General features: G+C 39.2%; 1 protein-coding gene across 2 annotated transcripts; it reads right to left on the bottom strand.

The window, feature by feature from the left end:
* On the bottom strand, positions 1-24,375 carry LOC143032783 (uncharacterized). Of its 2 annotated transcripts, XM_076197814.1 has the most exons (10): positions 24,040-24,375; positions 21,109-21,159; positions 20,070-20,206; positions 19,621-19,816; positions 15,941-16,074; positions 14,214-14,304; positions 12,290-12,458; positions 10,475-10,607; positions 5,955-6,075; positions 1-148 (listed from the first exon to the last, which is right to left on the bottom strand). In XM_076197814.1, exons 1-9 carry the CDS (start codon positions 24,135-24,137, stop codon positions 5,999-6,001), a joined length of 1,086 nt encoding a protein of 361 aa, XP_076053929.1. In that variant the 5' UTR covers positions 24,138-24,375; the 3' UTR covers positions 1-148; positions 5,955-5,998. The 2 variants fall into 2 exon arrangements, with proteins under 2 accessions (XP_076053929.1, XP_076053928.1); XM_076197813.1 differs by lacking the exon at positions 1-148 and having other exon boundaries at positions 5,845-6,075; positions 24,040-24,374.
* Between the last annotated feature and the right edge of the window lie 1,167 nt (positions 24,376-25,542).

Below are 25,542 nucleotides of genomic sequence, written 5' to 3'. Positions count from 1 at the left end.
TATTTTTTCATTTATCTATTCATTTATTTATTTCTTTTACTTACACTGGTTAATGCAGCCCTCCATGCCGTCCTTGGAACGTGCTTCTTCTTTCGTTGTTTTAGTCGTCTTATTTTGTACCTCTCATTCGCAACGCTTGGTCTATCCCCTTTTCAAAATAAACAAATAAATCAATAAATACAAATAAAAAGTAATCAAATAAAAAATGAAAATAAAAAACACAAAAAACAGATGTGATAAACAAGAAATTATCTGAACAAATAAACATTCCATTAAATAGATATATTGCATTGTAGATGAATAAAACATAAATAACGAAATAATAACTGAACTCAAGAAGAAAATTACAAAGTTAAAGTATACTTGGTTGTATATGGAAAAGGAGTAAAACGTTGAAGTTGAAAAGGAAGAAGTAAAAGAAGAGGAAGAGTAGTAGTAGTAGAGGAAGAAGAAGAAGAAGAAGAAGAAGAAGAAAAGGAAGAAGAAGAAGAAAAGAAGTATAAGAAGTTGAAGAAGCAGAAGTTGAAGAAGCAGAAGTAAAAGAAGAGGAAGAAGCAGATTATGAAGAGGAAGAAGAGAAGAAGAAGTAAAAGAAGAGGAAGAAGCAGCAGATGATGAAGAAGAGGAAGAGAAGTAGTAGAAGAAGAAGTAGAAGAAGCCATGGAAGACTGCCCTGAGTTTGAGGACGGAGAGCACCAAGAAATGAAAATCTTCCGATGTCAACAAGAACACAGTGTATGAAGAGGAACTACCTTTCATTTTTAAGGTTCCAGCTATGCCTATTTTGACGGAAAGGAAGCGAGGTGAAGATGTGGAGGGTGAGGGAGGAGGTAAAAGGGGGAAGGGAGATGTAGAAGGGAGCAAAAGAGGGAGGGGAAGGACCTCCAAGGGAAATCTCCTCATTCCTTCATTTGAAATTTCCCAAAATAAATCGGTAATTTCGCATATCGGTCCGCTATAAGGAGTAGGGGAGAGGGAAAGAGCAGAAGGGGGGGGGGGGGAAGGTAAGTCAAGATTGGGTTGGGGGGGCAAAGAGGGTGAGGGGGAGAAGAGGAAAGTGGAAGTCAAGACGAGTGGGAAGGAAACAAGATGAATATGTATATGGGTGGGGGGAGCCAGTTGAGAGGTTCATCCTGTATTGCAGGAGTAGCAATGATAGTGGTATTGTGTCATTGATGGTGGTAGTGGTGTGGTAGTGATGATATTGTTGGTATTCATGGTAAACACTGGTGGTGGGGGTACTGATGGTACTTGAGGTGGTGGTGATGGTGAGGTAATTGGTGTAGATAATGATATTGGTGGACCTCATTTGTTACAAAAATATACTTTTAACATAAATATTTGTATTCAATTTTACATATATATATATATATATATATATATATATATATATATATATACATACATACATATACCAAGGCTTTTTCCCCCTTACAAGGGAGGTAGCCAAAAAGGAAAAGGCATAAAATCATTCCCAACCAATCCATCCTTGAATACACTCCACACCCCTCTACCCTCCCTCTTATCTTAGCACCTCCTGGATGACGGGTCATCCCTGCACCTGGTCCACTGCCCTGGGTCAGAAGCAGTGTCGCAAGACACAGTACATCCACAGCAAGGCCACTTCATTAAATTGGCGACCTCCCCCTCTCCATCCCCCCATGCATAAAAGAAGAAGACGGGGAGAAATCCCTTTGGGCGGCGTCAAATTTTGCTCACACATACTACTTCACCCCCCATCCCCCCACCCATTCCACCTCATGCAATGGGCAGGGGGATGGGGGGGTGAGGTAGTATGTGTGAGCAAAATTTTACGCAGCCCGAAGGGATTTCTCCCCGTCTTCTCCTTTTATGACACTAATGAACTAATGCTGGTAGACTGTTGTCTCTTTTTCAGTGAACAATATATATAATAAGTTTAGTACACAACCTACCTTCTTATTATCACTGAAAAATGGTCAAGCTGATGACTCAAGACTGATATATGACAGCACTAATTAACGAGCAAATAAATTAAATCATACAGTCATCTACTATTTACAAATATCAATTCACATCACACACAAAAACAATTGTAACTATGAAGAATTATTATCTTTCAACAAGAGGCTATCTCTACTAATGCAAACAAATGATTTAGAGCACTATTTTTCTTTGCAAATACTTAAGAGTAAATAGTACATTCAAATTACCCAACAGTAGACAAAGAAATGTTGCACTAGATATTCTGACAAGATGCAATTAAAATCTGCTTGAAAATAGGGAAAAAATTTAGAGCTGAAACTATCAAAATATGTAACCAACTTCAGTTCATATAGTAGTTATAACTCTTGGCTTATTACATTGTTTACCGCTCAATTCATCATGATAAGTAAACTTTACTTGTATATTTTTTGGAGAATAAAAAATTAAATAAAATAAAATTTCAATTGTCTTTTCACAATCATTCACATAAAATATTAATCATCATAAATCATCATCTAGGTTAGATTCATTAAAGTATGCCTTCAAACAATCTCAACTCGATTCTCTCACAGATGGCCCATAGCAAGGCTTGTAGCCATGTAAGGGTACTATGGGAGGGGGGGTTGACCTAAGATAAGGCTTTTCCCCCTTATAAGTAGCAAAGTCAAAAGACACATATCCACTCCCACCCATTCCACATTATTATTTTTCATTAAAGGGTTATTATCATTACTATTGGTATCATCCAGCTGTAGATGACACTAACAATAATGATAATAACCCTTTAATGAAAAAAAATATAAATATTTGTTTTAAAACTAATTCAATATTATCTATTTATATATGGAATCTCGCTGGCTGAGCGGGTTAGGGCGTCGTTACTTGCGGCGAAGGTCAATGTGAGGGCGGTTCGAATCCTGCCACCAGCGAAGTTGAACCAAGGGCATAGTTCATTAAATTCCACGCTACAAAGCCCTCTGTGAGGGGCACCGTCCTAGCCTCCCGATAGGGGGGAGTGTGTGACGTTAAACCATATCTTCATCATCATGATCATCATCTATCTATATACCATGTGCTTTTCCCCCCTTATAAGGGCAGTGGCCAAGTCAAAAGGCATGTACCACTTCCAACCATTCCACTCTTATCCATCACCCTTTCCTTCCTCTCATCTTAGCTCCTCATGGAGGAAGGGTCATTCCTGTATCTTGTCCATTGCCCTGGGTCAGAAGCAATGCAGCAAAACAGTACATCCACAGTAAGACCACTTCATTTAATCGGCAACCCCCCTCTCCGTCCCCTCATGCAGAAAAAGAGAAGACAGGAAGAAATCCCTCTGGACTGCATCAAAATATCATTCATATATAACCACTCCCTATTCCCAGCCTCCCCATCCTCCACCCTCTCCCTTCCTTGCATCACAATATCATCTATACACACTCATTCTCCAATCGCCCCTACCTCCTGCCTCCTCCTTCCTTGCTCAACAGACATTTCCCTTTTGCTCAAAGCCCCTCTCACCCCATCCATCCATCTCACCCTCATTTATCCCTTCAACTTCACTCCATCCACATCTGCCTTCCACACCTCTTTTATTAATCTTTCTTCACTCATTCTTTCCATGTGTCCAAACCATCCCAATACTTTTATATACCCTATCTGCCATCTCCTTTTCCACCTGTCCTTCTCCTCAGCTCTTCATTTCTCACTCTATTGAACCTTGTAATCACTACCATACTTTTCAGACCTTTCATCTCAAATACATTAAAACTTCTCTCTGCCTCTCTTAAATTCCAAGTCTCCGGCCCATACAGTGTCATCAGCACAATCACCGTTTCATATAATCTCCTCTTTGCATCCATTTCCAGATACCTATTTCTCATGACACTTTTTAATCCCCCAAGGCATTTAATTGGTTCTCTCAACCTACAATTTACCTCCACCTCCATTCCTCCCTTTCCTGCCACATACAACCCCAAATACTTGAAACTATCCACTTCCTCCAACCTCTCTCCTTTAAGACTTACTTCCAACTCTTGACCATCCTCTACTCTTGTTCATCTCATCACCTTTTATCCACATTTACTTTCAACTTTCTCCTATTGCATACACTTCCAAACTCCATCATTAACTGCCTTAATCCCTTCTCTGACCCTGCCATAAGTGGTGTCATCAGCAAACAACAACTGACTCACCTCCCACTTCTCTCCACTTTCTTTAACCATCTCCAGTCCCCTGCCCATTACTCTCATATTTATCTCCTCCACTACCCCCATTTATGTACACATTGAACAGCCATGTCAACATGACAGCCCTGATACAGCATCACCTTTTCCTCAAACAATTCGCTCTCTCCATTCCCAATTTTAATACAGACTCTATTACATATACCAAAGGATTTTTCCCCCTTACAAGAGAGGTAGCCAAAAACCAAAGGCATAGAAACCATTCCCACCAAGTTACAAGCTCTACTACTCTTGTAAAAATTCTTGACTACCCTTAACAACTTTCCCCTAATCCCATATATCTCCAATATCTTCCAGTGCCTTCCTGTCTACCCTGTCATAAGTCTTTTCAAAATCCATGAAGGCACAAAAAATATCTTTACCTTTTCCTGAAGTTTTCTTATAGATATGCCTTACCACAAAAATCTAATCCAAGCAGACCCTACCTTTCCTAAGCCCATACTGCTCTTCACCCTGTGTTCTTCTAATTCTCTTAACTTAAAATTCTCCCATAAGCCTTCCAAACTACACTCAACAAACTGATCCCTCTAAAACTACTACAATCACATTCGTCCTTTTCCTTTGTAAAATGGAACTATACAGGCACTCCTCCAGTCCTCTACACTCCCTTAAACACACATTATACCTCACTAGCCAGTCCACATTACTGTACCTCCCTTCCTCAGACACTCCACATGACACCCATCTAAACCAGGTGCCTTACCTACCCTCATCATTTTCAAAACTACTAATACCACATCTTTTCTTATTTATCCTCCATTTTCCTCTCCCATAACAATCATTCTCTTAGTGCCTCCCACTGCTACCACCAATCCTTCCCTATCCTCCTTCACATTCAACAGCTCTCTAAAATACTATGGCCATTTTGCCCTTACTGCCTCCTCTTCCATTAACATCTGTCCATCTACATTTGGTTAATGAAAAATGAATGAAAATAAATAAATAAATTAAATATAAAAATGGATAAAACTTGGTTGATAAATATTATAATTTTGTCACACTTCACATAATAAAGCTTAGTTCACTGTATTTTCACACATAACTCGAAAAAAATAAAACGTAAGTCCTGGCTACAGGCCAGCCCACAGCCCAGAGGCCTCCAGACACAGCCACTGGATTTACCAATAAAGCATAGAAATTTTGTATTATTGTATTGTGCGGATGTTGGGCACTAAAAGGCTGGTTTGTAGTGTGTTTATGTTCATTTTATTGATTACTGGGAACCATGAAGTGAGAGTGTATTTGTGTGATTCTTAAGAACTGTTTGTAGACTGTGAGATGCATGAGTGGATGGGGTAAGCTTGAGAGAATATCAAAGAAAAAAGGTGGACAGTGTGAAGAGAGCTTTGGATGCATATGGAATGTCTGTCATGCAGACAGGAGAGTGAAAAAGATGGGAGTGAATGGAGAGAGATTGTGAATGGATGAAAGCATGATGCAGAATACTGGGATGTTCTCTTCATCTGTTTTATAAATCATTTTGAGTGCCTGAAGTGGGAGAAGTTACCATATGATGACATGGTGAAATTAAACTCGAGCCAAACACGTCACAATCTTACCCACATCAAAAATTGTATATCCAATCAGTATTCAATGCATGTACGAATGTCTCACCTCAGATATAAGAAGTCAAACATTATGAAATTTTTACAACTTTATTCATATAGATAACTACACCAGTGGATAAAATTCTTCCTCATATATACTGTATCCAATATCTTAAGATATAGTGCACAAGGGCCTTACCATACTCATCAATTTGTTAATTCCATCATGCATTTGCATTACTATCATTTACCGAAGAGTCTACTGAATATGGCTGAATATTCTGGATCACCTGGATGCCCAGGATCAGGTACAATACCTCCTGGAAATACAAGAAAAATCTAATTAATCATAATCCTTTCTCTTCTGTCACTGCATATTATATTACAAAATCATTAAAACTAATAAACAAAGAGTTCATTCTAAACTAGTCTCACTCTACTCTCTATTCACCCAATAATGGGTACATTACATGAGGTGGTCCTGCAAGAAGGATATCAAACACTGCCACACCATCCTCAAACCCCATCAGCTCCCTCACTTTCATTTGGGGCTGAATGCCACTTGTTCTCTGGACTAAACTCAAGATCTTTTTAGTCTATTTTGTATTTCCTATCACAAAGAGACCTGACGTCCAGTTACTCCTCCCCTCTTTCTACCACCTTCAGCCAATGACATAAAAATAGCCCCACACTAATATAATGCAGACATCAGTCCAAAGTGTCTTTCCAAGGAGACCTGTGGAAGGGCCTGAGGACACTGCTAGCTACTATGGGGCTGCAATCCTGGGCCCACCACAAAATACACATGCCCAACATGCTCTAAACCCATTACTTCGAGCAGACAGACAAAGGGCTCAGTTCAGTGCAATATGTGCAAAAACTGGGCCCACCTCACTTGTACAACACTTGCTGACACAAACCAATACACAAACACTTGGACATGTTCTACCTGCCCTCCAGTAACCCCACTACCACCTCCCCAACCACAGCTAGCACCCTTACCCACTCCCAATTTCCCTTTGCCCTTACCCCCGATTAGTACTCCCCTTCCTTTGTCCCCGATCTCTCCTTTCCCCCCCTTTGACCCAGATCCTACACCTTCCCCACTACCACCCCAACCTCAACCCCAAACGGCAACATACAACACATACAAAACACACAACATCAACACAACATTGACGGTATTAACACGAAAAAACATGAACTTGAACACTTTCTTAAACAACACAACATACACATTGCAATTTTACAAGAAACAAAACTAAGACACTCACACAAAACACCATCATTTCATAGTTACACCACCATCAGACAAGACCGGACTGACGGCTATGGCGGTGGACTCATCACCCTGATCCACCACTCCATCTGTTTTGTGGACACAAGTGCCACAACCAAAATTCTCCTGCCTACCACAGATAACACAACAGAAATCCAATCCATTCGAATCCGCACAGGCAACAAATCAACACTGACAATAGTTAACATGTACATTCCCCCCCAATCATCCCCCACAGTTCCAGACACCTTCAGGCCTCATTTTAGCCAACTAGCCTCAATCCCCAACCTGATCATGGGTGGAGACTTCAACGCCAAGTCGTCTGCCTGGTATGCCGACAACCCTGACACAGACAGAGGGCTTGATATACAGACTCAGTTTGACTCATTGACTATCATGAACAACACACATAATCATATACATATCCCACACCAAGCCCTCTACACTCCCTCCTCTCCTGATATCACCTTTTGCTCCCCCTGCCTAACCCCAACAACATCATGGAGAGTGGTCGGAACCCTTGGCTCTGACCACCTTCCAATCATCATCACCACCAAAACAAGATGCACCCAGTTGGCCACAGACACACTTACACCAATTACAAGAGAGCTAACTGGGAAGCTTTTACTGAAGAGACAGAACAACATTTTGAAACACTTAACAGTACACCAATCACAAACATAAACAATGCTGTGCACACTTTTAATACAATCATACAAAATGCAGACAAGAGATACATCCCTAGAGGCAACAGAAAATCACACAACCCCAACTTCACACAAGAAATCCAAGGCCTCATCAGACAACGTGACACACTTAAACACGATACCCCCACACCTATCCCTCAAAACATAGCAGACCAAATACAAACACTAAACACTGTGATTGCCAATAAAATACATGAACAAAAAACACAAAATTGGCAAAACTTTATCAATACACTTGATCACAAAACAAACACCAGCAAATTGTACAAAACACTCAACAGCATTACACTATCCAACAGTAACACTACACGCTCTCACGCAGCAATAATCACAACAACAGGTAATCTACCCTCAAACAGACAACAAGCAAACGCACTCATACGTCATTTTGCACAGACAAGCCATCTCACTTCTCACCCTGACGACCGACGCACCATTCGACGTAAGAAAGACTTTCCCACAGACTCAGACTATACACCCTTCATAGACAGTCAGACAAAACTCATAATACATAGTCTCAAGCACTCATCTGCCTGTGGCCCTGATAACATAAGCAACATCCACCTAAAACACATTGGACCACAAGGTATACAAGCACTCACAAACATTGCAAACTACAGCTATTCACACAACACTATACCCGACATCTGGAAGCATGGTAAAATAATCACCATTCCAAAACCGAACAAAGACCCAACAATCCCAACATCGCACCGCCCAATCACACTTCTCTGCACCCCCTCTAAAGTCATTGAACGCCTAATACTTAAACTTGTCACACCACATATTCCCCTTGCTGACTCACAACACGGTTTTAGGCCACTACACTCCACAAACACTCTTCTGACAAACCTCACACAAAGAATTTTAGATGGCATCAATTCAGATAGGCCCCACCAAAGAACACTTCTTATAACATTAGACATTAGTAAAGCTTTTGATGCTATCCCCCGCCACAACCTAACAAATAAAATATATAACACAGACATGCACAATAACACCAAAAGATGGCTGGCCAATTATCTGGCAGGTAGGAATGCTTACGTGTCATATAATGGCCAATCATCGCACATCAGAAACATTAAGAACGGAGTACCACAGGGCTCAGTTCTATCCCCCACACTATTTAATCTATACATGCATGACTTACCCACGCCAGACACCTCAGAAATACAAATCTCTTCCTACGCAGATGACATAACAATCACATGCACACATCGTAACACAGACAAAGCTGCAGAAATAATCCAGCCATACCTTGACACACTCAACACGTGGTTCATCACAAACAGACTCAAAATAGCTCCAACCAAATCTACAGCAACACTTCTCACCAACTGGACAAAAGAACACAAATACATACCTCATCTCTACATCAACAACACTCTAATACCACACACAAACACACCGAAAATTCTTGGTGTAACATACGATACATCCATGTCTTTCAAACAACACATCACAAACATAAAAAACAAATGCACACCCAGACTTAACGCACTTAAGTCAATCACTGGAACAACATTTGGACAAAACAAAGAAACTAATATAACAATATACGAACAATGCATACGCTCAGTGTTGAATTATGCGAGTCCTGCATGGGCTCCTAATCTCAGTGAGACACACCACAACACCCTTCAAACCATACTAAACAAAGCCCTAAAAACAATTACAGGCTGCACAAATACAACACCTACAGACCATTTACACCATGAAACAAAAGTCCTCAAAGTCAAGGACCACCTCGAAATGAGAGGCACACAAACACTTGCCGCAGCCACCACAAACACATCACACCCACTACACTACATAGCAGAACACCCACACACACCAACAAACATTAAAACAACACCCAAAGACCTTTATCACGCACAGATACTCTCTTCTCTTCCTCCACAACCACCAAATACCAGCCTCCGGAAACATATTCATAATCATATCACTCACCGCTCCATTAACACACTGAAAGACAACACACTGCTGCATGCCAGACCCCCTGATATCCACCCTTCTGAATCCTCTCTCCCACGAAAGGACAGAGTCCACTTGGCCAGACTGCGGTGCGGTCACCACCCAGCACTTCTAAGCTACCAGAAGAGGCTGGATGACCGCATTGTGAACAGCTGCCCAGGATGTAACACTTCACCCCATACCATACAACACATAATGGAAGACTGCATTATACACAATCATGCACGCAAACAACACAACATACGCTCTGTAAAGGATTTGTGGGAAAACCCAGTTTCGGCTATGGCATTCCTTGGGGAGACGGGACTGCTCGGACAGACAGTCTAGGGAACGACAACAACAACAACAACAACTATGGGGCTGCAGGTTTCCAGTCAGCAAAACTCAAGGCAACAATAGATTGATTTACCCTTTCAGTACCACAAGCAACCACCTAGACTGGCAGAAGTGTCCTTCCTTGTATGGCATTGCAACAATGTATAGCATTTGTATCTTACCAATCATATTCACACCAAGACTGAATCTAGGTCTTCCTTTATCTACTTTTTTCTTTTGATTTCTCAGTGATTACCTACTCTGCTAGGTGGCTAGGTACTAAATACCTTTGCCAGAGCTGCTTTGGGATTTGAAACTAAGGTCTTACTGCCTTCATGATATGTACCACATACACAAAGACCTACCACAACTTCATTACCTAAATTTCCTACAATGTGCTACAAGCTTCATGCAATACAACTGCCACAATAATAATGCAGTTACCTGGAGGAGAAGGAGGAGTAGGGTTTGGACTAGGAGCAGGAGGAAGAGCACGTTTGCTGTCTGGTTCTCTTGTTGTCACAGTGACCTCCTCCCTCCCCGAGCTGTCTCTGTACTTGCGAGTCTCTTCTACAGACTGAAATCAGATGGAAGCAATGAGCACTTCTACAAATTCTGGGAAAAATAGTCATAATTTAGTAATGGTAAAACAAACTTCCCCACAACAGGACTAAAAACACATTTGTGATCTCCAAAGGTGGTATGTGAGGGCTTCCTGTTCCCGCACCACACTGCAGTGAGGCACAGCAGTCCATAAGATCCCTTGTCACATCACTTCATCCCACTTTGTTGCCATTTACAACTTGCATGAGAATCATTACGACAGAAGTATACCCCCACCCCCAACTACCACCACCTCCACCACTGCAGGGAGCTAAGATACAGGGTCTAACAGATAAATCCGTACAACTTCTTATCACATGTTTTAAGATTAATATCTCGGGTTATAATAAACAGAGTTATGAAATTTTCAGTATATTTAGAAAAGGCAATAAGAACAATGATTTCATTCAATGTAACCACCTTCAGCTGTTATGACGCTTTCAACGCGTTTACGAAACTTGGATACAGCGTTGATGATCTCAGACTTTGATAATGAACCCACAGCCTTCTTGATGTCTGTCTTCAGGGTTGTTATACTTCTGTGTGGCTTGTCACATGCCTTGGCCTCAATTCGCGCCCAAAAATAATAATCTAAAGGGTTTAGGTCTGGCGAATTTGAGGGCCACAACTCTTTGTTCCAGAACTGCACATTTGACCCTTCGAGAAGGTTGGTGGTCCTCTTCGCTGTGTGGGCTGGAGCCGAGTCTTGTTGGAAGACAAACTGGTTGCCACTAGCCTTATCTTTCATCCAGGGTATTATTTTCTCTTCTAGAACTTTGCAATAGACAATGGCATTGACTTTCTCCTTGTTGTTGAAGAAGTGAGTGAAGACGTCCCCCTCAGTTGACACCACACAGAGCACCATGACACTTGCTGGTTTCTTCGTCGTTGTCTTGTGTTGAACCTCTGAGGATGAGGAGGCTATCCAGCGATCATTCCGCTTATTGGAAGTCGCATCAACCGTGAAAATCTTCTCGTCGGAAAAAAACTTGATGACTGAGCCATTCGACTTCATCCAGTTCAACAGCTTTTGGCACCTGGTCAAGCGGATTTCTTTCATTTTTCGTGTCAAAAGATGTCTTTTTCCTTGTGAGAATGAGGTTAATCCCAATTTCTTTAATGCTCTGTGAATTGTCATTGTGCTGACACCTCTCTTCTTTGCCAATGTTGATAATGGTAAGGCTGGATTTGCATTGACACTTCTCTTGAGACCAGCTAAAAAGTGAGGTGTTAGAATTCTGCCCCTTCTGGGCTTGTGAGCAGCTCGTTGGTCTTCGCCTGTCTCATCAAAACGTTTACAAACATCGTAAACAGTTTGTCTGGAGTATTTTAGCATCCTTATTATGGCGCTAGGAGTGTGACCCGCGCGACGAAGTTCGCATATGGCTGAACGTTTGGCTTGTTCCATTGCTTAATGTTTATTGCACCGGTGCTAGTATACAACTGGCTAAATTATTAGACAAATGGAAGTATCTGGAAACAATCAGAATTGCCATATGTTACTTTTTAAGTGCTTAAAACCTCTTCAAAGTTTGTACGGATTTATCTGTTAGACCCTGTAGATGGAAAATAGGTGACAGATAGGAAATGGTTGGGGAAGAAACCTATTGGTACATAGATAAGAAGACAGTCAACTTTATCATATGACAGCCTTACCCCATCAGGTTTTCTGACATAGGAGTAGGTACTGGAGCTGTAGCTGAAATTTACAGAGGGCTGCCCAGGAGTAGATGGAACTAGCTGTGGCTGTGGTTGGGGCTGAATTTGTGCGGGAGAACCGGGATGTTCATACTTGGGACCCTCTTTCAACAGTTCCTCTGAAATACTAAAGACACCATTTAGAAAGTTATTCCTGCATACACGAGAAAAATTATCTTAACAATTACAAATGGAGACTATATCTATATTCAAATGATGTTCAATTTCCAACCACATTCAGAGGTCAGCAATGGGTACCTGCAAGTGGTGCCCCTGCAAGACAAATGTCAGACAGAATCATCTCCCTTTTACCCATCTTCAAAATCCATCAACACCCTCATCTTATGGTGAAGCCCCAAGGAGCAGACAGTCTCTAAAACATGTCCATGGTTTCTCTCTATCACCTTCGAAAATATTTCCTCCACCTTTTTTATGATTTTTTTTTTTAACCCACAAAGAGCAAAGTGGCTAGGCATGGGAGAGGAACAGCCTCACCCACTTTCTCACTCTCATCACTCACATCCCTATCATTCCTTCCACCATAAAGTGTGCAAAGACTGCACCTTGTAATTTTCCCAGCAACACTTCCAGTTCATCCCACATGTACCCTTCCCTTGGAACAGGTTGTCATCTTAGTCTATACATTTATCCTATATCCTTGTGTAGATTATGTATGCTGGGAAAAAGAGGAAGGCAAAAATCTTACAAAATTTTGTCAGTCTCAACCTTGCCATTATTTTGTCTTCAATAACTACTACAAACTTCACATCATTTTCTTTGAAATTAATTGAACTTGTTTATCCTGTAATGGGGTACTGACTCCAATGCTATAAACAGTCATTACCTTAGGGATTTTTGTGGCATACCTCAGGACCCGAGTCACACAGCTTTATTTAATGCTTGAAGAGAAATATCCACTCACAGAGGGAAAACTGAACTATTCTAAAAATTTTACTGTTCCTCCTTTCTAATGTCCCTCTTAAATCCCTCCTTTACTACTCCTAGTTACCTCTTCTTTTCCCTTGCTCCTGAGGTGTGGGAGGTAAGAAAGTTGCCATGTGTTATGCATTTCAATAAAGATAAATAAATGGGATGGAGTGAGATACATTTTTCCCCCACATGGTCTTTACATATTTTGACCCAGCCAGCCTCTTCTATATCTTTTTTTTCTTGAGCAGAGGGTTGAGACCATTGATATATTCATGCATTAATTTATTATCAATATTATCAATAAAACAAGCTGAACTTCTTAGTTTGGTGATCTACATCTTGCTACAATCCACCTCAGTACACTGGCCCATACAATGGAACCTTGGATAATGAACTTAATCCATTCCATCACTCCATTCTTAAATTGAAATATTTGCTAACTGAAATAATGATGTCAAATGCACCAAAACACTGCTGAACCAGTGGGATTGTGTGTACAGGCATATGTGTATGTTTGTTCCTGAAGTATCATTCATTACCAGAGACAAAAATGATTCACTAAACTTGTTTGTTAACAGATTTGTTCCTTGAATGGGGAATTCAATATCCGATGTTCCACTGTATAGGCCTTATGCCTTCCATGCTGATGATGATGTATAAATACTGGATGCAGGGCATTAACCAGTAATTCTATCCTTGGTGGTAAAGGAAATATTTAAGAAGGGGAGCAGGATGGAGGGATAGAAGCTAAAACTGAGCAGGATTCATCTTTGATGAATAATAGTCTCCAATCATAATAGAATGTTGTGTCATTCTGGTCCATAGGGGTGTCCATATAATATTGACCAAATAAAACTTACGCTGTCAGTACCCCATCTGAGATTAAAACTGGAAAAAGTGATTAAAAAATTTGAAAGTATTCTTCTCAAGTACAGAAAGAAAAGCACAGTACCTTGAGTCCAAATCAGTGTCAGACTTAAGCATAGATTCCCGAGGACTCTCGTCGATTCTGGAACTCCAGTTTTGACCACTTGGGAAACCATCTGTGTACCAGAGGCACTATTAGTAGTAATAATGGAATCTTAAACTATGAGTAACTAATGGGCCAGTATGTATATATTCATCCATTTATTTTACTATCATTATTATTTGTAGTAGTGTCTTGCTACATTGTTTCTGACCCAGGGCAAGGGGCAAGATACAGGGATGACCCATTATCCAGGAGGAGCCAAGAAAAGAGGAAGGGAGGGGTGGTGAATGGGAGTGGAGTATGTGGGGATGAAATGGGTGGGAGTGGATTTATGCCTTTGACTTTGGTTGCTTCCCTTGTATGGGGGAAAAAGCCACTGGTATATGTATGTATTATTATCCCCCCCCCCCTAAAAAAAAATACTACTACCTACAAAGTAAGACAAATAGACATGGAAGTGAAATCATCTTTACCCTTTTCACTCTCCTCACACACACCCCTTTCAGAGAACAGACTTGGTCACAGAAACAAACTGCCCCAAATGGAACCACCACACAGAAGACCTTGAAACACCTCATGTTACATTGCCCCACCCTAGCCATACCCAGACAATAACAAAATATTTCTTTTGAATGTGATTTATGAGCCAATCCAGTGGCCATTACCAGTTACCCGGGAGCTGTTGGTCTCCTGCAAGAGAAACCTTGGGCAACAGACTGACTGACAGGCATCCCTTTCACTCCTTCTCGCCTAAAACACGTGAAGATTGTACCTCATCATTTCCCCAAGAATACTGCAAGTTCATCCCTGGTACACTCCTCTCATAGGACAGGTAGTCACTTTAGTCTATACATTCTTTTTCAAATCTGTCAACTACATACATTTTCATATGTTTCCCATCCTGATTGTACATACAATTTTTCCATATGTATCAAGAGAAAAATCTGTGTTTCTGCCTGGTGGAGGCAACACACACTGGAAAACAGATTATCAAATAGTTGTTTGAAAACTAGAGGACATTTAATTTGGAATACCCCATCTGGTGCAACATGACTTCCACACAGGTATCCATCACTGGTTCCTATTTTGTGCAATAAAACCACAAGTTACCTCTTTCCCTGCAGACAGTTGTGGCTTCCCATGAATCTGTTATCTACTTATAATTGTGACAATATAAGAATGTCAATGTACATGGTGACACTACAACATCCCAGATATGTTACAAAGCTGATAGATTTCTTTACTGCAAGCCCTGCATCCCCACACTTTGAAACCTGGAGAACATCTCAGTTGAATATATTCTCTAAACCTGCCTTCTATTTCTGCTACAAAATACTACATATTGAATAGTAACTACATACATACATACATATACCAAAGCCTTCCTTCCCCCTTACATGGGAGGTAGCCAAAAGACAAAGGCATAGAAACCACTCCCACCCATTCCATCCCCTACATACTCCACTCCCCTCTTCCCTCCCTCTTGTCTTGGCACCTCCTGGATGACAGGTCATCCCTGCATCTTGTCCATTGCCCTGGGTCAGAAGCAGTGTTGCAAGACACACCACATCCACAGCAAGGCCGCTTCAATAATCTGGCGACCCCCCCCCCTCTCTGTATGGTAACTACAATACTATAATTGGTAACTGCAGCCCCACAATTAACTATTCTTAAAACTAAACTGTAACCCTACTATACATAGTACTTGCCAGAATCATGACCAAATGTTCCAAAGAAGCCACCACCTCCAAAGGATCTCAAAATACTGTCCATCATGCTGAAAGGATTTCCTGGATGCCCATGGAAGGTGGAACCACCAAATCCTTGGAATTCTTCAAAATCACTGCAATAAAAAACAACTAGCACAGACATTGTCTATCTACCATATATTTCCACATATAAGATGACCCTAAAATCCAAAAATTCACCCCTTAAAATTGGGGGTCGTCTTATACTACCATTATAAAAATCAGACCTTGAATTCTACGTGAGATGACTTGGTAGGCTAGCCTGCCGATAACCACCGATACACAGGAAATTATTCACATTATGATAAGAACTGGTAATAAAGGTAATTAAACCATATTTACCTTATATATTATTGGCATATCTTTATAGTAAATGGCAATTGTTAATAAATTCGAGGAATCATTCTATATTAATGAAATTGCGGTACTTTTAACTACTCTATGTAAACACATTTAACACAGCTGAAAAAAATGTAAACATCGAGCACTGGTTGCGTTCATAGCAACCTTTTTCTTTTGCTAACTTTTCAGTAATTTTTAAGACTGAAAATAACCATTTTGGATTACAGTACATAAAATGTTTATCAATAAAAAAATATATTACAGTAGTTGAACCAGGAATGTAAACAAATCATTTTTGTTAGTTGACGTGTGTTCTCAGAAAATCATGATACATGATTTGCTTTGTTATTTAATTTATTTTGAATTTATAAGGATACAGTAAGTAATTTATCTGGTATAAGGATACAGTTAAGTAATGAGAAAGAAAAGAGAAAAAGCGGAAAAAAACAGCTGATAAACGTAATCAAAACAATTCTTTTTGTACGGTAGGTTTGATACACTGATGCTTTTGTAATTTAGCAGTCGTCTTATACTACCGATATGAGATAAATTCATAAAAATTTGCTCTAATTTTGTACCTCGTCTTATACACGGAAATATACGGTATATACCAACAGGCTTCTTCTCCCTTATAAGGGAGGTAGCCAACAAACATAGTGAATTGGGAAATATAGGATTTAACTACGAACTAGTGAATCAGAGAATTTGAGTGGCATAGAAATTGCAGACCCACTACACCAGAGTATATATAATCATTTAATATTTCATTAACATTAATCTAACCTAATACAGTTAAGGTAGCATGCTACTAATATATAATCACACAGATATATCTAGCATAACACTAACTACTTTTTTATCTATAGCTACCAGTGATAGCTCAATCACTGGAAAATACCTCTCTTTTTTTTCATTCTATATTCTATGAGATCTAGTAAATTAGGACTAAATTTTCATTTAGCCTGTTACTAATACATCTAAATTTATATCTAAGTTCTAGAGCACTGTTCAAATAAACATTTGTAATATCTTATTTCCTACCACTAGCATTATTCAAGTAATACGATGAACTCAATATGCAAACATTACTATAATACTTCAAATTCTTCACCACTAATTATATACCAATATGTACCATGATCCAACTCATTCATCAATAATGTGTCAATAAATAATGCCGATATAACAATTCTGCTTTAGACAGAGTGGTTGGGAAAAAATTGTAGTGGAGAGATGATGGTGAAGATGTGTTTAGTGAGAGAGTTGATGATAACAAATACAGTGTTTTGGAAGAAAGTCAAGCATAAGTAGACATGGTAGAGGGTGGTGGATGGAAGGGTGGTAGATAGGGCTTTAATGGACTATATAATGGTTACCAGAAGAGTAAGAAGAGTTTTTGATGTACATGTTCTTAGGGGAGAGTGGGGGAATAGCACATTTTTTGGTGGAAAGTAAGTTGAGAGTGGAAGATAGAGGGAAGAAGAGGAAAAGGACAGAAGATAGGGAGGTGCATAGAGTAAACTGCTTAAATGAGAAAGAAAAGGGGAAGGAGTACATGATGAAGCTGAGAGAAGAGTGGGAGGGTGTGAAGGATTGAGTAGAACTATGAATGGAGGAGGAATGGGGATGTTTCAAAGAGGGAGTCATAAGGTGTGCAAAGATGGTGTGTGGAACAAGGAGGATGGGAGGAAATGGAAAGGTGGTGAGTGATGGGATGATGAAGTAAAGAAGGTTGCAGAAGAGAAGAAAAGAGCATTCGCAGTTTGGTTGTAAAATAGGACAAGAGAATCATATGAGAGGTACAAAGAAAAGAGAGGTAAAGAATAAGATAAAGGAGGGAAAAAGAAGAGCCGATGTGAAATGGGGTAAGAGGGCAGAAATTTTTTAAAGTAATAACAAGATGTTTGGAAAGGAAATTAAGAGAGGAAGAGGAGGCAAATCAAGTAGAGACGAAAAGGTAAAAGATGCAGATGGAGAGATTATAATGGAAGAGATGGCAGTAAGAGAAAGATGGGTAAAGTATTTTAGGGACTTGCTAAATGTGAAGGAAGATAGGGAGGGAATGGTAATTGCAGTGGGAAGTGCTAAGAAAAGGACCATGATGAATGAGGAAAATGGAAGAGAATCAAGAGAAGATGAGGATAAAGCAGTTATTAAAATGATAAGAGCAGGTAAGGCACCTAGGTTAGATGGGTGTCATGCAGAATGTCTAAAAATGGGAGGTACAATGATGGTGGACTGGATGGTGAGGTTGTTTAATGTTCATCTAAAAGAGTGTAGTGCTGGAGGACTAGAGGAGTCCATGTATAGTTCTGCTTTACGAGGGAAAAGGGAACAAGTGTGAATGTAGTAGTTTCAGAGGGATCAGTTTGTTGAGTGTAGTTGGGAAGGCTTATAAGAGGGTCTTGATTGAGAGGATTAGGAGAGGAACAGAGGGAGTAATTGGTGAGAAACAGTGTGAGTTTAGGACAGGTAGGGGTTGTGTGGACCAGATTTTTTTGGTAAGACAGATTTGTGAGAAAGCTTTAAGAAAAGGCCTGGATGTTTTTTGGGCTTTTATGGATTTGGAAAAGGATTATGACAGGGTAAACAGGAAGGCACTGTGGGAAGTATTCAAGACATATGGGATAGGAGAAAAGCTGTGAAGAGCAGAGTTCTTAATAGTGTAAGCCTGTGTTGGAATTAGAAATGGAGAGAGTGAGTGGTTTGGGGTAAAGGTGGGACTTTGTCAGGGATGTGTCATGTCATCATGGCTGTTCAATTTATACACAAGGGTGGTGCGAGAGGTAAATCCAAGGGTAATGGGCCAGGGATTGGACATGGTTAAAGAAAATGGAGAAAAATATGAGATAAGCCGGTTGTTGTTTGCTGATGACACTGCACTTGTAGCAGGATCAGAGAAAGAATTAAGGAAGTTAGTGACAGAGTTAAGGAAGGTGTGTGAAAAAAGGAAATTGAAAATAAATGTGGGTAAAAGTAAGGTAATGAGATGTTCAAGGGGAGAGGATGGCAGCAAATTGGAAGTGAGTATTATGGGAGAGACTGGAAGAAGTGGATAGCTTTAGGTATTGGGGGCAAATGTGGCAGGAAAGGGAGGAGTGGAGGAGCAACACTTGTTGGATCCTGTCTTCTATTCTCTAATTTTCTAACATACCAAGATAAATTCATGTACAGTTCCAAATTAATCTATCTTTGATTTCCAATCATATTTAGATTTGAATTCATGTTTCATTCCAGCTTGTGTGTATGATTCTTTATATATATATATATATATATATATATAATTCTTAAGATCTTACCCATTGTCTCCATCTATGTCCTGAGAATCATGGTAATCACCCCTTGGGCCAAAAGGGAGGTCTGGTCCTCGTGGCCCACCTGGCGGAATACGAGGGCGCCCAGGAGGTTGGGTATTTTCACTGTCTGGAACTTTTAACATGGAGTCTCTTGGATTTGTATAACCTGGTGTTTCATCACCATCATCATCTTCATCATCTGACAACAAAATATGAAAATAAAAATTATTTAATCAATTGTTGCCTAAAGTTTCTTAGACCAAAATCCTGAAGCTCCATAGCAGCTGACAATGATTCTCCAGCCCTCCCATTGATCTCTCCAATAAGAAATACTAGACTGCTGTCTGTGTTGACAAATTTGTACTGACAACCCAACATGATTAAACGGATAGAGAAAATAAATTTTCAACCTTACGAATTAGCAAGAAAAAAACAACTGAAACCATACTTACAAGTGTAAACATGAATTTCAGGTGACTGGTGTATATCCCGCATCATTTCGAACATCATTTCATCCATTTGTTGTATCATTGAACCAAAGGGGGACTTAAAGCCACCTCTTTCTCCCCAGAAATCATTAAAAATATCTCTGAAATAAAAAGTTAAAACATAGAAATTCCTTGGAAAACACTATATGCAATAATACATTACCTATATCAAAGGCCCCTTATTGAAGTGTGAGTGTGTGTGTGTGTGGGGGGGGAGGAACTAAGTCAAAGCACACACCATCATTTCATACCAAAGAAATTCTTAGTAAGGAGTCATGTATTACTAAATTCTCATCGCATATGCTGGTTGTATCCATATAATACTGAAAACCTACATAAATAAATTCAATCTTTATTGTGGTGATCCACATTAATGCAAAGCCACACTGATCGAGTCCACATTACAATTACAGACTGACCTCTCATTAACGGACTAAAAGGGGGGTAACGGTGTCCGTTGATGTGAATAATCCGTTGATTTGGAGTGGTTTTTGTGTGTGTGTGTATTGGGGGGTGGAGATCACCTCTTAAGTTCTATAAAACCATAGTATACGTACATAGCTCTAATTTCTTCTTAATATTTAGATTAACATGCTTTGCTTTAGCTTTGGGTGGCATAGTGATTGCACAGCACTAAACAACAGCACCAAAAACACCACAAACACAGCTAATAAATGTCCAAAGGTCCACACCAATCACGATCTTGTTAACTAGTAAACAAAACAAAGTGCGCGCCATCAGCCACTCAGCAGACAAATACTGAACTAATGGATGCATTCACCCTACCCGCGATATTTTATTTAGTGTCGGACTGGACCAGCGGATTTTGTCCATTGCATCCGATATCCGGTAATGTGGTGTCCGTTAATGAGAGGTCAATCTGTAGTTGCAATGGTAAAGCACACTGACAGGAGACTTTTTGGTCTATAACAATGGCAGATGAAAAAATAGTGTCAACTTTAGACTTTGGCTGAACAAACAATGAAGAATAAAAAATACTAACCTTTCATCTCTCCCACCACCAGGCCTGTGGAATGGACTGGAGTCACTCCACCTTAAATGAAGATGAAAAGGAAAGGATGATAAAACCATGTACCACACATGCTATCTAAATGTCAAAAACCATCTTCCCCTTATAGGGGAGGTAGCCAGCCAAAGCATGAACACAACCCCACCCATTCCACTGCATATGCCAACAGTGCAATAACAGTAATAACTGTTGCCTTGAATTTCACTGACTGGAACCCCACAGCAATTCACAACTGTCCTCGTGCACTCTCACAATTCTCCCTGGGAAGAAACATGTACTTTAATATTACCCATTTTATTAAATAGCTTATCTTGCACTGTTACCTAAGTCATTGTTTTACTTAAAACCAACTGATATTTTCTTCATTACTATTTCCTTTTCTTATTTTTTTGTTCTTTTCAATATGTCAATGGCTTCCAGTTACCTTCCTTAGATGAGGAAGCTGTTGCATGTACCTACATAAGAGGATCCACAAGTCTCAATCCTATCCCTTGCACTATCTTTGACTATGCAGCAGTTTTGATTTCCATCCTAAAGAATGGATATTGATCCATAAGAATCAGTACCGAGGAGAATGACCAAAATGATACACGAGCTCAGAAATTTACCTTATGAATACATGCTTAGACACCTTAACTTGTACTCTCTGGAAAGACATAGTGCGGGGTGATCTAATTGAGGTATTCAAATGGGTCAAGGGTGATGCAACAGACAAGGTCATCATATCAAGACAGTAGGGCAGAACTTGTAGTAATGGATTTAAATTGGTCAAATTTAGATTCAAGAAGGAAATAGGCAAGAACTGGACAAAAGGAGTGGCTAAAGAATAGAATAGACTAAGTAACCATGTAGCGACAGCTGTAACTAATGGTTGTTTTAATAGAAGATTAGGTAAATTTATGGATGGGAATGATAGGTATTAATGGATACAGAACTGCCTAGTGTAGGCCTTATGATCTCTTGCAGTCTCCTTCATTCTTATGTTATTATTTTCATATGTTCTTAAAATTACAGAGCAAATTATCTGCAAGTCCTTATTTGGTTTCATGGAAGACCATCTGTTGTTTGAAGAGCAACTTTGCTTCAGGCCAAACACAGTGTCTGACCAACTCCACTTATGACTTCATATCACATTCATAACCAGATGGATAAACTAGTTAACTTCTGGATTTTATGATTGTCTATATTAATGGCTATGTAAACTCCCTTACATCAGTTCTATGCAGAATTTCCCCAGGGTTCTGTTTTCAGTTTCCTCTTATTTCCTATGTTTATAAACCAATACTCCCATTGTACATATGGCAGCTGATACTGCACATGAGAATTTGACTCATACTGAAGTGGTTAAGATCCAGATGCCACACATTGAATTAATGTTCATAAATAATTCTTTTCTTGAATGGTTGATGCCCCCAACACATCTGAATTTAAATCTATACTATAGTTCTTCTTACATAACAAACTATTCTCCAGCTAAATAATTGTATGATTATATTTGGCACTTGATCTCTATTTCTACATCTCTGATAATATGGTAAATATCTTAAAAAAAAAAAAAATCAATTAATTGCTGATTATAAAATACATAAGATTCCAGATTCATACAAGCATGAATATTCAACATGAAACTTGTGTTGTCTAAAGCTCCAAACCAAATATAACCTAACTTAACCTGATGTAGCCATTCCAGAGAAAATATAAATCTTCCAAAGGCAAATAAGAAAGAAATTAATTTTTTTATGTGATATTGAAATAGAACCCAGGCCCAGCTGTGCCCTTGGGTGTAGTGACAACACATACAAGGCTATATAGGGTAGAATTTGGAGGCACAGCATCCAAGGGGTAGGCAAGGTACAGTTGGATTGATTTATGCAAAGTAACATTATGTTATCTTAAATAACTGAATGAATCATGGCTAGGTAAAATATGAAAAGTTTAACTTACATTATTTGGTAAAGTTTTAGAAGTGCACACATATGCGATATAGCAATACAAAATTATTAATTTTGTAAATTATAATACATCAATGTAATATGTGATTTTCTTGGCAGAAATCAATAACAAAAAAGTTGCTAAAGCCAATTTACTAATGAACAAAGTCACGGTGGTTGACATGCCATGTTTGTTTTGATAGATGCCGAGGTCGGAGAAATGAAAGGATGATAAATTCATTTTTTCTAACCTATGTAACCTAACCTATACTTAGTAATTTAGTGCCTCAAATTCTAAAGATCATCCGGGTTGTTGTCACAGATGCTGACAGCCTGATTACTATTGTACCTCAGGCAATTAACAGACGATGGCAGAACCCCGTGTTCTCTCAAAGTCCAAGGAAGCCCTATTGTCTTTGTAGCAGCACTTATTAACATCACCTGGAGTTAGAGAACACCCAGTCCATAATGTGAAAGCCATCATCTAACTGACAGTGACTGGACTAAACAGACGACAAGATGGCATCTGGACCGTATCTTAGTGGCTTTGTTCGTTAGTAGATTTGCTTGTAGCAAGGTTTTTTGTTATTTATTTCTGCCAAGAAAATTCCATGTTACATTCATGTATTATAATTTACAAAATTAATATATAATTTTCTAACGCTATATTCATATTGCATAGGTGTGGGCAACTAATACCCATTACTTTATGAGCCATCTCTCCAAATAAATGCTTAATAACACCCACATTCCATTCCCATGACCAATTAAAAACAAAGATAATTAGTTCTATTCCAGTCTCATGCAAACACATTTTTATTACTTTTTTTTCCACCTGAAAGATCTATTTTTTCTATTGAATGGTTCCGTTACTCGTTTGGTTAGATTAGGAGTTATTGGACAACACAAGTTTCACGCTAAATATCTGTGTTTGCATGATTCTGGAATTTGACATAACTGTATTAATGCTTACCTGTCATGATGTCTGCGAGAATCATCAGAACCACCAAAATCTTGAGGTCGATTGTTGGGCCCCGTTTCCCAACCTAACAGTTTTCTGAACCAATCCATTATTTATTTTCTTCTTTAGTCGATCTAGTTAAAAATACATATTACGTCTGTAAGTAGATGTCTTTTCACACACTTCAGAGGTCCACAATCCAATGGGTGACTACGATCTTATGTACTTCTTTCCTTCTCTTGCATCATCCTCCCTCGTCACTCTTCGAGTAAGATCATGTTTAGATAATCAGCTGTAAGAGAACTTTACGCTTTCGAACTACATGTACTGATCACTACCACCACTCATACCTATTCCAATCGGGACAATATCATGAAACACATAAAGTGGAAATAGCATGAAATAAAGACAATTTCTACATTGTCATAGATGCATTTGTTGGTATATTGTTTAAATGTCTACACGTTATGAAGGTACCAAGATTTCAAGCATATAATTACAGTACAAACAACACATTTCGCTAAATCTTATTTTATTCCACGCAAATAATAGATGTAAGAAATTAGGTTAGAATATATAATTTAAGAAAAGAATCATGTTATCATAACTACTGTGTATTAATGAAAACAGTTATGAAAATGTTATCCCTTACTTTATATAACACACTAATATTAAAGGATACTTTAGGATTTTTTTCCTCGCATAACCCTCGATGTGTAATAAGCAATCTTATCTACGAAAATACACAAAATCGTCATGCACCAGAGCATGCGACAGTTGACCGTCATTAGGCGACCGTCTGCACCAGGGTTGCCAGATTGGCCTTTTTTAGGCCAAAAACCTCAATTTTGGCCTCTTTTCAAAGCATTTGGCCTAAGGATATTTAGTTTGGCCTAAATTACTAAATCTGGCTTTTTTTTGGCTTTTTTTTTAGAATGTGGCTTAGATATATTTCATTTGGCTTCAGTAAGCTCATCTGATAATAGTGAGTTGAACACTGAGTTCATTCGCCATCTCCTAAGACAAAACCAATCCAAGTTAAAGTCTACCATATAGACGAGTGCGCGTCTCTTTTCTTTTCTTTTTATTTTGTTACCATGGTGATCCATGCAACTTGTTCCATTTTCTCTTATGGCACTAAGTTAAATTGGACGAATCAGCTGTATGATGTTGATGGCGCACAAGATCCATGTGCAACTTTTGGCGTGATTTTTTCTTTTTTCTTTTTCTTAACTGTCTGACGTAATTTTAGGCCTTCAATCAATAGCAAGCTATGTTCATAAACAAGCAAGGACTGAAGGAGTAGGCTACATTGGTAGGGTACTGAATATTGAAATATATTGTGTTTTGATTAACAAAATTGGTAAAATCCTTTTCCATCCCACAAAAGCGTTCGTTCTGGTTGTTTATATTAATGTAGAGTGGAAAAGATCGTTGACATTAAATTTTCATTAGTGTTTATAGTGATTTTCAAGTGCTTAATTATTTAGGAGTATTTATTTTTTCAGGTGCATG

The sequence above is a fragment of the Oratosquilla oratoria genome, chromosome 14 (assembly GCF_046742065.1).
Source record: "Oratosquilla oratoria isolate Oo_2021 chromosome 14, ASM4674206v1, whole genome shotgun sequence".
Lineage (NCBI taxonomy): Eukaryota > Metazoa > Arthropoda > Malacostraca > Stomatopoda > Squillidae > Oratosquilla > Oratosquilla oratoria.
This window is presented reverse-complemented; position numbering and strand designations above follow the sequence as displayed.

Bases quoted from the DNA above. Each gene is read 5' to 3' on its own strand.
- LOC143032783 (XM_076197814.1), bottom strand. From the start codon at position 24,137: ATGGATTGGTTCAGAAAACTGTTAGGTTGGGAAACGGGGCCCAACAAT. The intron at 20,207-21,108 runs GTTAGTATTTTT...TTTTTATTTCAG, and splicing joins GGTGGTGGGAGAGATGAAAG to AGATATTTTTAATGATTTCT. The intron at 19,817-20,069 runs GTAAGTATGGTT...TTTTGTTGTCAG, and splicing joins TGAAATTCATGTTTACACTT to ATGATGAAGATGATGATGGT.